This window comes from Aedes albopictus, chromosome 3 (genome assembly GCF_035046485.1).
Source record: "Aedes albopictus strain Foshan chromosome 3, AalbF5, whole genome shotgun sequence".
Taxonomy (NCBI): Eukaryota; Metazoa; Arthropoda; class Insecta; order Diptera; family Culicidae; genus Aedes; species Aedes albopictus.
Genome location: NC_085138.1, coordinates 243559374 through 243574205, shown reverse-complemented (window position 1 = coordinate 243574205; position 14832 = coordinate 243559374). Strand labels below are relative to the sequence as shown.

Below are 14832 nucleotides of genomic sequence, written 5' to 3'. Positions count from 1 at the left end.
CTGTGAAAATTCACACAAAGGCTCTTCTGGTGCATGTGAGACTGGCCACATTCAAAGTTGGATCATCTTTATTGTAAAAGGAGCCGTTTTGTAGGAAATTTATTTATACTTGTTTTTGATATATGAATAAATCGCTTTTGTGTTTTATTTTGATCTTTTTTCTTCCGGCGGAATGATTATATAAGGGGGATTCCATGGGGGATTCGTATTGAGCATGCTTACTCATTTATATAAAAATGGGTAGAGAATACCCTGATGAGAAACGTCTAAATCAGGGTAACCGTTACTCGGATTTTGCAACCAACACCAGTAACCCAGATTTGAGTAAAGGTACCTTTACCCACTTTAGAGTAACTGCAGTTTTGCTCGATCTGGGTCGCTTTGACATCAATCTGGGTAGCTGGGGGTTAGCGTGCATGACAGATGTACAATTATTCGTTAAGGGGTAAGTTATTCGCCGGGAAGTATGCAGCGCACGAACCATAAATCAGATTGACATATAAGGGTCATCCTTAAAATACGTTACGTTTCATTACGTTACTATTCTGAACCCCTGTTTTCGTTGATGTCAAAGTTTCCGCATGGGATCTCCAAAATATGTGTTTAGATTTTCACACATTGCAGATATTTATCAAAGCGTGACGTAATTCATGGTCACTCCCTTGTCTGCCCTTGTCAGTTACGACGGACACGCTTAAAAAAATGCTTGAAAATGTGTACAATTAACTACTTTTCGAGCTTAAAATAGAACTGCAGCACCACTACGTTGAATTCGCAACTTAACTTTACTCCATCTACTTTTGGGCTACAGTAGAAAATGGTTTGCGTTACAACTTCGTCAATCTAATTAAATGAAAGTAAAGTTCACAGCTCCGGAAAAATATTTTAGAGTGTCCAGTAAGCGTTCGTGTAGCCTTGGAAAGTGGCTGTCCATTAATTACGTAAGGGTTTATGGGGGAAGGGTGGTGGGTTTGAATGGACAGCCCCAAAATGGGGACATGGGAATGAAAAATATTTGTTTTGTCAAAGCTGGCAAACTTTTTCAAATATCTGAGAAATGGCTTGAAATATCCGAACCAAATTCAATAGCGTTCAACTATAACCTATTTTCTATCATATGAAACATGTTACAACTAATTCGATTGACATTTTCTAGGAAAAACATAAGCTCATTTCTTCGACCTAATGATAAGCACACACATATAGACGGACATTTGCTCAATTCGTCGAGCTCTATCGATTGATAATCTGAGCTTTCTATCAAAAACCGATTTTTGGAGTGAAATGATAGCCTTTCGGTACAACTTTGTTGTACGAGAAAGGCAAAAGGGAAAAAAAGCATGAGGAAAATATCAAGAGATTCAACTCCAATAATGATCATTTTAGCAAAATCAGTAGAGCGTAGGAAAACAACGCAATTTTATAAAGATGCCATGCATTACAGCAACGATTAGAATATGAAGAGTATTGGTAAGTTTTACGTACCGTCCTGCGGGGCTACTTTTGAAATACGGGGCTACTTTGGACACTTTTGAATATGGATTTTTTGAATTCGAAATATCGTTCAAATCTGTTTGATGTCTTTGGGACTATTATGACGCAATATTTTCCCCTTCATTTGGTTGAAATTGTTTTTCAAACAAACTCTTTATTGCTTGTCAGGAGGCGAAAAAACATCGAATGAATCATAAAAATATACATAACGTATCAGAACATTTGCTCTGCAAGCATTGTTTCTGCAGTTCATAAATTTCAAAGGGTTGCTCAATTCGTGCAAGAAGTATCGACGTAGCATATACAATCGAATATTTGTATGGATACACAATATAAATGACCGTTTCACCTAAATAATGGAATGATGGCCCCCAGACAGCCTTTTAGTCTATATTAAAATATCACGCTGCTCATAAAACCAAAGGTAGCACAGAACCACCTAAAAACGCATACATTTATTGAAATAATGTATGATATAGTATACAACAGTATTGGTTCAAAGTAGTATTCTAAATAAACCCGGAATTTTAACTGCAGTTTTATTTTAATTATGAATGTCCAAAGTAGCCCCCCTCTGGTTCTATATGATATGTCTCCGATTGATGTATGGATAACTTTTTTGTTCATGGATGGATTTAGTTCAAATTTTGCATGCATCCTACATACATACTCACAATTATTATGTGTAAAAATTGTGGAAATACATTCACTACTCTGGGAGTTATAATGTCATAAAGTTGAAAAACCATTAAAAAGTGTATAAAGAAGCCCCGCACGACGGTAACTATGTTTATTTTTCAAGAGCAAAAACATTCGGCCTAATAATCATTCGGCCTTATGGAGTACCCTATTATACACGGGAAAAAATGTATTCAAAAGTCTTGTAGCGAATGTAGAGTACAAAGTGGTACGGTCAAAATTTGGTCAAACAATTTTTTTCATAATTTTGGACTACGTACACCAAAATAGCTGATTTTTGGACTAATAATGGTGCATTATATGTAGCTAATGCCATAAAATTTTCATCAAAATTGGTTTAGTTTTTGCGGAGATATTGTTGAATCCTGAGATCTGCAATTTTAAAATTTTGTACAAAGAGGCTTCAAAAATAAGAACACATTTTTACTGTTTTATTTATAGAGCCAGAAATACTGAACCGAATTCAATGATTTTTTTTTCTGTACATAAAGAATGCATGTCCAAATGTTGTGTAAAAATTTCATTCAATTTGATTTCGCCGTTTTAAAGTTATATTTGTTTAAGTGGCACCCTGTCAGTTTTTTTTTCATATTCAAACTGCCACAACTTTGGAAGTATTCATACATAATGGCTCAAAATTTTGCTTAGATCATATTTATACATATACAAGTATTATACTGTAAAATTTTCATATGACTCGGAGCAGTATTAGTAGTTTTATAACCAAAAGTGTGTTCTACTGATCTTAAATTGTCAAAGATTTACTATGGAGCGCCTTTGTACAAAATTCTAAAAAGGCAGGTCGTTGGTTTTATCTATATATCAACCAATACTTGATGGATTTTGATGAAAATTTTATGGCATAAGGGGCTGTCCATAAACCACGTGGTCATTTTTTTGGGACTTTTCAAACCCCCCCCCCCCCGCGTGGTCATTAGTCCATACAATTTTTTTTATTTGTCCATACAAAATGGTCATTGGCCGAATACCCCCCCCCCCCCCCCCTCATGAGCACGTGGTTTATGGACAGACCCTAAGCTACACATAATGTACCATTACTGGTCCAAAAATCAGCTGTTTTAGTGTACGCAGTCTGACGTTATGAAAAAAATTGTTTGACCAAATTTTGACCGTACCACCCTTTAAATATTTGAACCACACGATAATTCGTGAGAAATTTGTATCTTCCTGCAAAAATAATTTCAAAACACGGCCAAATATCGCGCACACATGTGAATATTGAGACAGAATAATAAAGAATTTGACTTGTGATTTCTTATGTGTATCAAACCCAATAACTTTCTTTATCCACACCACTTGCTGATGATCGTATCGCACTACAACCACACGAGTTTGAGCGTTTGATAAGGAAAACGCTCGCTTTCGTATATTTCACCATTATCCGTTAACCCACCAGTATCGTTGTACATCAGACTTTGTGAGCACCACACCGTATACTAGTGAATCACAGTTCTGGTGCAGTTGATTGATTCGGAAAAAAAAAACTTCGAAAATGGACCACAAACCCCCGAAAATAATTAAATCCTACATTAGCCAGCAAACGACATCATCGGGATGGCCTAGACGGCATTCCACGACAACAACAGAAACAGCAACCAGCTCAACGGCATCAAGGGTAAATAAAACGTACGAGCCTGTGTACGATCAGACATACATCAGGAGCAAATCAACATATCGTTCCCTTCGAGAAAATCCTTCACAACCATTTAACCGAAATGATCTCTCAAAAGCGGAAGGGAATCTATTCTACTCGTTTGGAAACTCGAACGCCAACATTCCGTCCACGTCATCGTGTAGTAATGAACGAACCAGGGAAGCTCCTGTCCTTACAAGGCCGAGTTCCATTGCTGTTGCTACTTGCAGTTATCCCGTTGCCAATACTTCGAAAATTCGTCATTCGCGAAACACCAGTGTTAAAGGATTTTCGAGGTATTAAAACAAAGAGTCGGGTGCTGAAACACATTTTCCGCCCGTATAAAACAGTAAACAAAGACATTTTTCCTGGAACAGTTATTATCTTCAACTATCCAAGATAAAAGATTTTGATAAGGACTTAATAGGTTGCAGAATATAATGCTTCACGACTACGTAAACGCTCAACAAAAATTCTAAACAAAGTAAATTCACCAATAATGTTCATTTCACGAAAAACATGTTTCTTTATAATTGCCTACTTAAAACAATTTACGCGTAATTACCTATGTTCCACTTTTTAAATGTTTCAGTTCCACCAGTGCTACAAATTGTAGGTATGATCTTCGGAAACCCGCTTACGTTGTGATATTCCACCACTTGTTCAAAAACACAAAAAAGTATCGAAGGGGCAGCGATCGTGATCTCGAATTGATAAAAAACTTTTTTAAAAAGTACAATGCAAAGATTGATGCGATTTGTGAGGATTTCACCGTTGCGAAGGTGGAGGAAATGATGGGAAAAGGTATTATGGCTGATATTTTAGATAAGTGGGATCAAAAAGATTAATATGTCACTGTCCTTTTTCTAGTGCGTAGGAAAAATCTTGGTAGCCATTCGTGCCTGATCATTGTCATAATGAGCCATGGAGGTTTTAACGACAAGATTGAAACAGTGGACGGATTCTATCGACTGGATAACGCAATAGTCGAACCAACGTTGAATAACAGCACACTGAAGGATAAGCCAAAACTCTTTTTCGTACAAGCCTGCAAGGGTGACGCAGAGATGGAATGTGACCTTACTCCCACAGCCTCCAACAAGTTCGACATTTTAAAATGCTTTAGCAGCTATGAAGGTAAATTGCGTTGAATTTTTAATAGACATCTGGTTCATACGTTTAAACTTTAACTGTTCATAGGTACACGATCATACAGGAAAGTGAAAAGTGGCAGTTTTTTTATTCAGGCATTGTTTGGTCTTATTGAAAAACATTCCGATAAAGAAATCAGAGAAGTTATGCGACTGGTCAGAAACGAGTTTGACGAAAAGAAGTATAAGACACCTGAGATTATTTCAAAAATTCCCCCTAACATTTCATGTATTTCAGAATTCCTCAAGCACCTACGGAAACATCCACACTCAGGAAGCACTTCTTTTTCGGAGACCTTAAAAAAACTAGATAAAAGTAATGAATCTTGGAGATGGACTTTCTCGCACGAGGTCTGCTAATTGAAGTGCTACGCTGAAACAAATAGATAAGCAGTTCGAAACATAAACATTTTATTGTGCGTCCTCGCAGTTCCGAGGATCACACGTTTGCTTTGTTAGCGGATGGTCATAGGCTTAATTCCCAGCCGCGTCACCAAATTTTGTTTCACAAATCTATACACATCGTCAATAAACACTAATCTGAGCTAATACTCTGAAGAAGCCCGATAAATGGATTGCCGACCCACGGCTACTACAATGTAATTCCTCTTTCATGAACGTGCTCTTCGTTCTATTGATATTTTTCATACATCGATGCTGTCAGTTTTAGCAATATATGTAGATGAATACATTAAAAAAATGATCCCACACTGTACACGTAATATCACAGCAGTTAACCATGACTCCCCGTTTACGTAGTACCCTACTGAAAAAAAGAGCTGTAAATGAAGATAAGTAAATAAAAACAGTATTTTATTTGAAACTACTTTAATTCCGTTTACAAAACAAATCACCTTTGGAAAACTCAACTTGTAAGCCCTTAACTTTATCACTTGCCATGAACGCGTCGTCGTACGAGGCGCGCAGATACTATTGTGATATTTTATCCCAGGCTGCCAAAATACACATGTCGCTTCCACTCCTTCATGTTTTTAGAGCAGTCTTCGGCCTTCAACATACACACCAACCATTTGTCCCATGGTGTCAAAATTTCGATTATTATTGAACTTTCATGTACCTCGGATCTTTCTTCAGATAATGTCAATATTCCGGCTATATTTTATAATTGGAAAGTTTCCACTCTGACGTCGGAAAGATGCTTGTAAATTGATTTGTAACTGAGTTGGATTTTCTTGGATTTATTGTGAGCCGATACCGAATCCTGGAAAAAATATAATTCCTGGAGCTAAAATGTCTACGGTTCGATGACGTTCTGTAGAACTAGTTCCCGATATTCGTTTTGGTTAATCTTTACTTCTTCAGAAGCAAACATCAGCGAAGTTCGGCCATCAACACGCAAAAAAAACCGTTCTGATATACGTGCACTCTCAGTCACGGCAACGGGAACAAACGGGAACTATGCATAGCAACGAGAACAACAATGCATTGAAATGTACACCGTGAACTAGATGTCACGGTCTCTAGAATGTCCATATTGACAGCTGGAACTAGTTCCAGTTCACGGTGTATATTTGCTTGTTCTCATATTTGCGTTTGTTTGTTCATGTTTATCAGAACGGTTTTCTGAGCGTGAAGGGTTATTCTAGCTCAACAAAATTGCCGATACTGGATTCTGTTGCTTAATGTCCGTCAGCAAATATGGTTCTCTCCAGCGATATCTTTATTCTTTTTATCCATTTGTTTTTTTTTAACCTTTCAGGACGCGCGTCTTTTTGATGGTAAAATTCACCGCGCTCGCACTGTGTACGACAAGCGAGGTTTTTTTGGTAGTGTTATACTTTTTATAATGGCTCGCGTCCTGAAGGGTTGAGGGATTCGATGAAGATTTTGATCCGAAACGTCGAGATCTTCAGCAGATTTAGTGTGTAGAAGTTGTTCGATCGGCTGTCGTGCGCGAGATAGATGCTCAACCCTTCAGGACGCGTGATGTTGTAAAAAGTACAATACTATCAAAAAACCTCGCTCGCCGTATACAGCGCGAGCGCGGTGCAGTTTCAGTTCCCTGATGGCGCGCTTCCAGAAAAGTTAATAAAGATAAAGCTTGCAAGGGGCGATGGTGTACCGGAATCGTATAACGGACTGCTGAAGGCCTTGGAGATCCGTCCGGACACCGACCAGACGTGCGTCAAGCAGCGGCTGATGAATGAGTACCACCGACGAGTCAAGAAGCAACGAGAAGTATCCGAGGAGCTTTACGACGGCGCGTGAAGCAGACGGAACGAACGAGTTTGACAGTGCGTGTTTTATAACTGCCAGAAGCCGAGCCACTTCCGGAAAGAATGTCCAGTGCTGCGTGACAGTGGAAGGAAGGATCCGAAAGGGAAAAAGGTGACAGAAAAGCACATCGGAATTAGTTTTGGCGTCGGAGGTGACCGAAAGCGAAACAACTGGTACGTGGGTAAGGGCTGATCGAGCCACATGACCACTAGTCTACACCGACATTTACTTGTGGAGATCGACGAGCACGTGAAGGTTGATGTGAATTTGGCGAACGGCTCCGTGATCAGGTTCGCCGGTGTCAGGAAAGGTCTCCTGAATGGCGGAGCTGGACTATGGTCTACTTTCATTTAAGAAGCTAGCGCAGAAGGGACTTGAAGTGAACTTTGTGGAGTCGAAGTGCCAGGTAGTGCGTGCCAGCGGTAGAATTGAAGCCATTCTGGATTTACGTGGTCAGCTGTATGCTGAAGGAGTGAAGAGCTTCAACCGCTGGAAGAAAATTGCTGGACATCCCATTGCAGAGGAATTTCCAGAATAATTATTTGATTGTGACGACATCCAATACCAAGTCCAGGATGGAACCTACTGACTATGTGATGGACTCTTTGTATTCGACTTTGTAGCAGCTGCTGGACGATCCAGCATAAAACACGTGGCTTATGCGCCACTCCTCAAAAGGAGAACACGCGCAAAATTTTAAATTTCCTGGATGAGACTCCCTAAGGGCGAGTTTATTTAATTTCCTGGAAAGGATTTATGTATCGATCCAGCTGGCTACGATCTAAAACGGCCAAATCGGAAATCCCGACGACACTCAGAGACGACCGTGAGAGATCTCACCTAAACCCAACCCACTGACAGGCATTGTTGTCAACAGCTCTTTTGTTAAAACGGCCCCAAAATGTGTTGATCAAACGAAATTGGGCCCGTAATATCTCTACTGTCACTCCATGCTGTAGGTATAGGCGTGTCAATGGCGTGCCTGAACCCCTACGATCTCACTGAAGAGAAGCTCTCATCATTGGCGAACTCTCTCTTCTCGCCACTAGATCCCTCACTGAGCTGGAAGACACTCATAAAACAACCCAATCAAACTCAACATGGAGGACGGGACACGAAACTATAGAGAAACGCGCAGTGATGCGAAATACATTAAACAACCGAATTGCTAGGAAGAACCTCAAAACACATTTATTCCAGATACTAATGGGACGGATACGAAGCATATTGGCTTACACGTGTATATTGACTCATTACCTAGGACACATGTTCAATACATGATATATTTGATCGAATTCGAAATCATCATAGGGAATCGCGCCACTTGGGCGGTGGCTTCTATATTCGTCTGTTTTTTACTATAACTCAGTCAAATTTGAACCAATTGACACAACTTTTGGAATGTGGTGAGATAGATATAGTATCTACCCGTGTACAACATTTCAAGTCAATTGGTTCAAAATTGACTGAGTTATAGTGGAAAACAGACGAATATAGAAGCCACCGCCCAACTGACGCGATACCCTATGTGTTGTGTTCGTTCTACTCTCTTCTACCTTCTAGCATGTGTGCGTTCCCTTAGCCACTCCCTATCTCCTACCTGTGCTCAGTGCTCTACGTTCGTGACGTCACATTTATTGGAAGCTCAGCTTCGTATTTGCCTGCGCTTCTGGAGACGAAGCTTCCCTGCATTGGTGGCAAAGACGGCTCACGCACGCATTTTTGCGAAACCAAAAGGGTCGATTTGTTAGCTTTTCTGCACTTCATCCTCAGTCATTGACCGGCAAAAAAAAAATCTTCTGCGACGCCCTCAGCATACGCCGCACTCCACAAAAAAGATGGTTTAGACTCACCGATATGTTTGCATGCTACCCTAGCAGTCGATGACCTGTAGGCTAGGTCGTTGGTTATACTGCTGGCTTGGTTGATCAATGGCGGCAACGTCAATCGGCTCGTCTCCACGTGATCGCGATGGCGATTGACGTGATCTTCGCTATGGGGCTGTCCATAAACCACGTGGTCATTTTTTTGGGACTTCTCAACCCCCCCCCCCCCCCCCCCCCCCCCGCGTGGTCATTTGTCCATACAAATTTTTTTATTCGTCCATACAAAATGGTCATTGGCCGAACCCCCCCCCCCCCCTCTCATGACCACGTGGTTTATGGACAGCCCCTATGGTGGTTTCTGGGCAGTTGATGAAGCCCTGTCGATCAATTGGCGGACCAGCTCGTGGACTTCGTCCACCTGAAGGTCACCGGGCCTTCTCGGACCGATGTGGTGACGAATCCGTCAGTGTCCGGCTATTTGGCGGTTGCCGGGTATCTATCGTCCGTTGGAGAAGAAAATGACCGCGCTTGGCGCGAAGATTTGCAGATTGAAGATTGAAGCCCGATCTAGCGGGACAAAGAACTTGAACACTGGCACAACGAGCACATTTAGAGCACGGTTTCTCACCTAATCTTGAGCTTTCTAATTGTTCGCAATCGCACACAGATCTTACGCACACTTTTCCTGACCTACTATGGAACGAAACACACAGATTAAACTGTTCAACTACATTTAACATACACTTCCAACTCTTTGCGTTATCCCGGACGAAATGATCGAGTCTAAGAAGCCTCAGATAAGGGAAAGTGAATCTCGGACGTACCCGGAAGTACGTCATTTCCCGAAACCCTTCGTGTTCAATGGTAACTACACCGCTATGCGGATAACTTGACCGATAGTCGTGCTGCTTTCCCTTTCCCACCTCATCCAGAAAACAAAATGGCCTCGGCATCGAGAAGCGTTTGTTAATGGATGGCTTTTTCGTTTGCCTAAAATAAGGGATATTTACAAATTCATAGATGAACCGCATTGCCGTACAATCTATCTTATTTCAAATATTTACAGACTTATTTCCAAAAATATATGAGGGGATTAGAAGCAAAGGGGTGGTGTAAGTGACAAAATCCTACTTTCGAGTAAATGAGGTTTAAAGTTATTCATAAATTTTTCATCCCATACAAAATGTATGGAGTTCCAAAATCCACCCACTTCTACGGTTTAGTGTAATTTTTCTACGTAAAAATAATCTTAAAAAAGATCTTGAAAGCTTAAAATCTGAAGAATTTTTTTATATGCTCAGCTCAAAATCGACAAAATGGTCACTTGCACCCCTTTGATTCTGGGCCCCTCATATACAAATTCTCCTGACCGCTACAACTTGACAGGCTGAAGCTTTTGGTGCATAAGGAGAAACATTATGTAGAGCTATGGAAAATCATGGACGAGAACGGCTCCTCCGGGAAGCTTACTAACAGGCTTGTGCAGTTTCAGGATGGTGAATGTCGAATGACACTCGCTTTAACCATCACTTTAAAAGACAAACGCTGTCCATCAAAACAGAAACGAATCACGCCAAATCCACTCAAGCCAACCCTCGTTCAAGCCAGAGTTAGCCACATCAAACTGCAGCGATCGTCTCTCCTTTACGAACCACACGATCAAACACGAAGCGATTTTTTGTTCTACGCTTTGCATTCATAATCATATGGCGTGCTATGTATGTGTTGGTTGTACCATGCAATACTACTTAACCAATTGACCTTCATTCTGGCTTTTTCAGATGACAGTCATCCCGCAGTGAGTGACATAGCTCTGCTTCCGGAACGACTGTTATAATGCGTTCGACTGCTCAGGAGATTTGCAAAGAGAGAGCTCGGTGGGAGCTGCCAACGCATCAAAGCGTTCGTTTCGAATGTGTTTGTTAGCGACATAGAGACGGTCGGCTGTAGCGTTGATGAAGGAAGCAGGGAATTGTTATTGTTGCGGCTTTTCTGTGTCAAGATGGTGATGGTGCACAAGCCTGCTTACTAGACTGATGGAAGCGACGGTGGATGGTGTAAAAAACTGCGTAAGGGTTTCGAACGATCTGTCTAGTTCGTACGAATCTCGCCGGGGACTGCGAAAAGGTGATGGACTTTCATGCCCGCTGCTCAATATCGCCCTGGATGGTGTTATACGAATTCGACGAGCTGGGCTCCAATGTGATTTTTTTTACCAATTTGGCTTTATTGTGGATGACATGGACATTACTTTGATTTATTTATGCATTTTTTTAATTTGTTCATGGAACTTTTGTTATCCATTACTGCAGTACCAGGTAACCAATAAGCAGTTAAAATGACATCATTTCGGCACTATATGCGCCTTTACAGCAGGTCATTGAATGCTAATCTGCCATATATGCGCCATAAGTGCTAATTTAATGCAGGTTTTGGCCCGATATATAGCTGATTAAATGCTTATCCTTTCTATCCCCCAGATAGTCAAATAAAAACAAACATTTTTCCCTGCCCATTTTACGGTATCCCTTTTCTTCTATTTTTTCTCACTCTCCCGTGGAACTTTTGCGGCTCGGGCATGGTCGGAACTGCCGTTGTTATTGATTTTTTTTGCTAATTTCGGTCAAATTTGGATTTGAACCCTCGATCCTCGGGCAGTGTTGCGAAATGAGCGAGTACTCACACAACTAGTCAAACTCACGAGTGAGTATGAGCAGTACACATTAAACTCACAGTGAGTATTACTCACATTTGAGTAAGCGCTGTACAACTCACACTCACTCGTGAGTATTGACGTGCAGACACTCACTCACGAGTATGCTTTACTCATATTCATACGGTAATCTAAAATTTATCTAAAGGCTTGGAATCCTATCAAACATTAAAATGGCATGTTTTATTGGGGCGAATGTATTGAATCAGTAGACAAGGTTGCTTGTCAATAATTCTATTGTTTTTTTTATTCTAGTGAATTGTATCTTACTGGTAGTTCTAAGCGCTCCGTTAAGGGCGGTCCTGAAGAGGTCCCCTTTGAGCCCAACAGCTCAACGTGAAGGCTTTTGTTTGAACTCAAACCTCTTGTAGACAGAGATCAATCCCCTGAAATGGCTGTCATCCACATATAACTGGCGTGAAGCCAAAACTTTGGTGCAGGACGTGGTGCTGATTTGAATGGGCGGTTGCATTAAGCTGAAAACAGTGATTTTTTCTGTTAGTGCAGGCGTGACATTCACATATAATTGAGTTCAGCGTTTTTTTTAAATGGACGAAATGTATTTGCATGCTTGTGCGTCTTGTAAATTTAATAAAGAACACTAAACGCATTGAACAAATGTGAAAACGATCGTTTTTCAAATGCACGATAATTCGTACGACAAAGTTCGCTTCCGCACGTAGCAGATTGAAAGGCAGGCTGAAATTTCGTAAACGAGCCCGTTCGAGCCAGCTTCAAGAACTAACGCTTTCTTCAGGGGGTTGGCAGAGATAGCAATTAAGTCAGGGGGTTGGCAGAGATAGCAATTAAGAAAAAGTAATTTTACGGAATCGTGTGGTGTGCTCGATTGGAGCCGATTTGACCTTGGATTTGACAGTTCGATATCAGCAGACCTGCTGCAAAGGCGCATATAGTGCTGAATTAATGCCATTTTGGCTGCTTATTGGTTACTTGGGTGTGATTACTGGGCATGTTACTGGTAGTAATTTGCTCGGCAGTTTTTTTTTTCTTTTTAGGTCCGAGGCTCATATAATTGGGGTGGGCCAACTTTATATGAAAAAAAAAAAACTAAGACTTGACTTGAAAAAGCTCATGGGATTCCTTCAGAATTTGTTCCTTTTTTTTATTCTTCAATCACTTTACCTAATTTACAGCTCTTTTGTCCACCAGGGCACTGCGTGAGCGATTCCAATTGGAAGCTGTACTTACACTTTGTACAGCTCCTAAATGTATTCTATTATAATTCTACTAGATCGAACTGGATTCCGTTGCGCTACTTTCACTTTCTACACTATCATGGTAGAATGATGAGCACGAGGATGTTGATGTGTGGCTCTTGTTCCTTTTCCAGTCCGATTGGGGTCCATTATGAGTTGCCGTAAGCCGTAAGTCGGGGTCCGTTGGAGCATATGCTCTGAGAGGGTCAGGTGTCAGCTGCTCTCGGGGGGAAGAGCAACTGACGAAAAATTGCAAGTGCCGGGCTGGGATCGAACCCATGACCATCCACTTATGAAGTGAACGTGTAGCCACTACGCTACGGGCCCTGGAAATTTGTTCCTTTTGTCACCCATAAGTTCCAATAAAGTTTTGTTTCAATTCGATCAAGTCCAAGCACTTTTTTATGAAACATCCAGCAATTTGTGCTGATAGGGCACAAAGTTGTACCGGATTCTAGCAAAAAATTGCTTAAAAATCAACTATTCGTTTTGCTGGTTTTCTTTGCTGGATGCGTTTAGTGTGTAAGTTTCATGTTCAAAAGTTAAGTACTCAAGTAAATTTACTATTTTTTTTGTAAATTTTAACTTACAAACTGATCAAGTGTTTAGTATGAGGAAAAACGTTACTTTTCCTTACGGAATAATAGAACGGACTATTTTTCCGCGCAGAAAAAACTACAGCACTCTTAGATTTACAAGGGAGGCGTTACCAGTGTAAAACTTTTTTTCCCTACTTGCCTACTCAAGTAATGTTGAAGCGAAACCACTATTTGTCCATTATATGCCCTTTATTTTTGCACAGTAATAGAAACTAGCCACATGGGAAAAAACGATCAAATGTATGCAGAAAAAAGTTTTAAATGTTTGGACCTAGGAGATGCTGTAATTGACCCTACCATTTTTAATTTGAACGTAGGTAAATATATGCCAAACATCTTTATTGAATACCGTAAAGTGACCCGACGTATGCGAAAGCTTATTCAGAAAAATACCTCTAGATCGGTCATTTTTAAAGCTACATAAAAAGTGTCTTCAGCAAGCTTGCTCAAAATTGATAGATCTACAACTATCCCAAAGAATGTATACAGTTATTCTTGCAAATAAAAAAGTTTGGTTATCAATTTCTTTGAAAATATGGACCACCCTAATTTCCATGTATATTGAAAAGAGGGCCTTATTTTTAGGAACAACTTTGTAGAAGACCATATTATTCTAGAAAATCATTTGAAGGCGCTGAATGCATCTTTCCTCGTAAATCTGGTTCGTGGACCACTGTGCAATGGCATATTTTTCCCATTGATCTTCCTCGTTGTTACCTATGAAAACACTAATAGTGCCTTCTATAGCCATGCATGATACGTGAATTAAAAGTGGAAATGTTTTGAGGTTTGAGCATCACTCATCTCTCTTAGCAGGCAATAAAGTAGCAGTTATGATGCCTGTTTAACAAATCTCACCGTGCATTTGAAATGCTACGCAACTGCTGTCAGATTTTAAGTAGCATTCAAATAGTTAATATAGGGAAGTTTAGCAGTTGAATTGCTATGATACGGCAGTAAACAGGTCGAATGCAGATATGAAACAGAAATACAGCTCATACAAATGCTTATTGGTTATCTGGGTGATAACACCCCTGTTTCTGCACTGGGGAAATTTTTAATTGTTTAGGGGCTGTCCATAAACCACGTGGTCATGAGGGGGGGGGGGGTGTTCGGCCAATGACCATTTTGTATGAACAAATAAAAAATTTTGTATGGACTAATGACCACGCAGGGGGGGGGGGGGGTTGAAAAGTCCCAAAAAAATGACCACGTGGTTTATGGACAGCCCCTTATGGGAA

At 40.5% G+C, this 14832-nt stretch overlaps 1 protein-coding gene across 1 annotated transcript; it reads left to right on the top strand.

Annotated features, from left to right (window-relative positions):
• The first annotated feature begins 3384 nt into the window (after positions 1-3384).
• LOC109412614 (caspase-7) lies at positions 3385-5895 on the top strand. The gene is made up of 5 exons (XM_029868572.2): positions 3385-4143; positions 4440-4651; positions 4718-4984; positions 5048-5180; positions 5237-5895. The coding sequence occupies exons 1-5, from the start codon at positions 3707-3709 to the stop codon at positions 5310-5312; spliced, it is 1125 nt and encodes a 374-aa protein (XP_029724432.1). The 5' UTR covers positions 3385-3706; the 3' UTR covers positions 5313-5895.
• The last annotated feature ends 8937 nt before the right edge of the window (positions 5896-14832 follow it).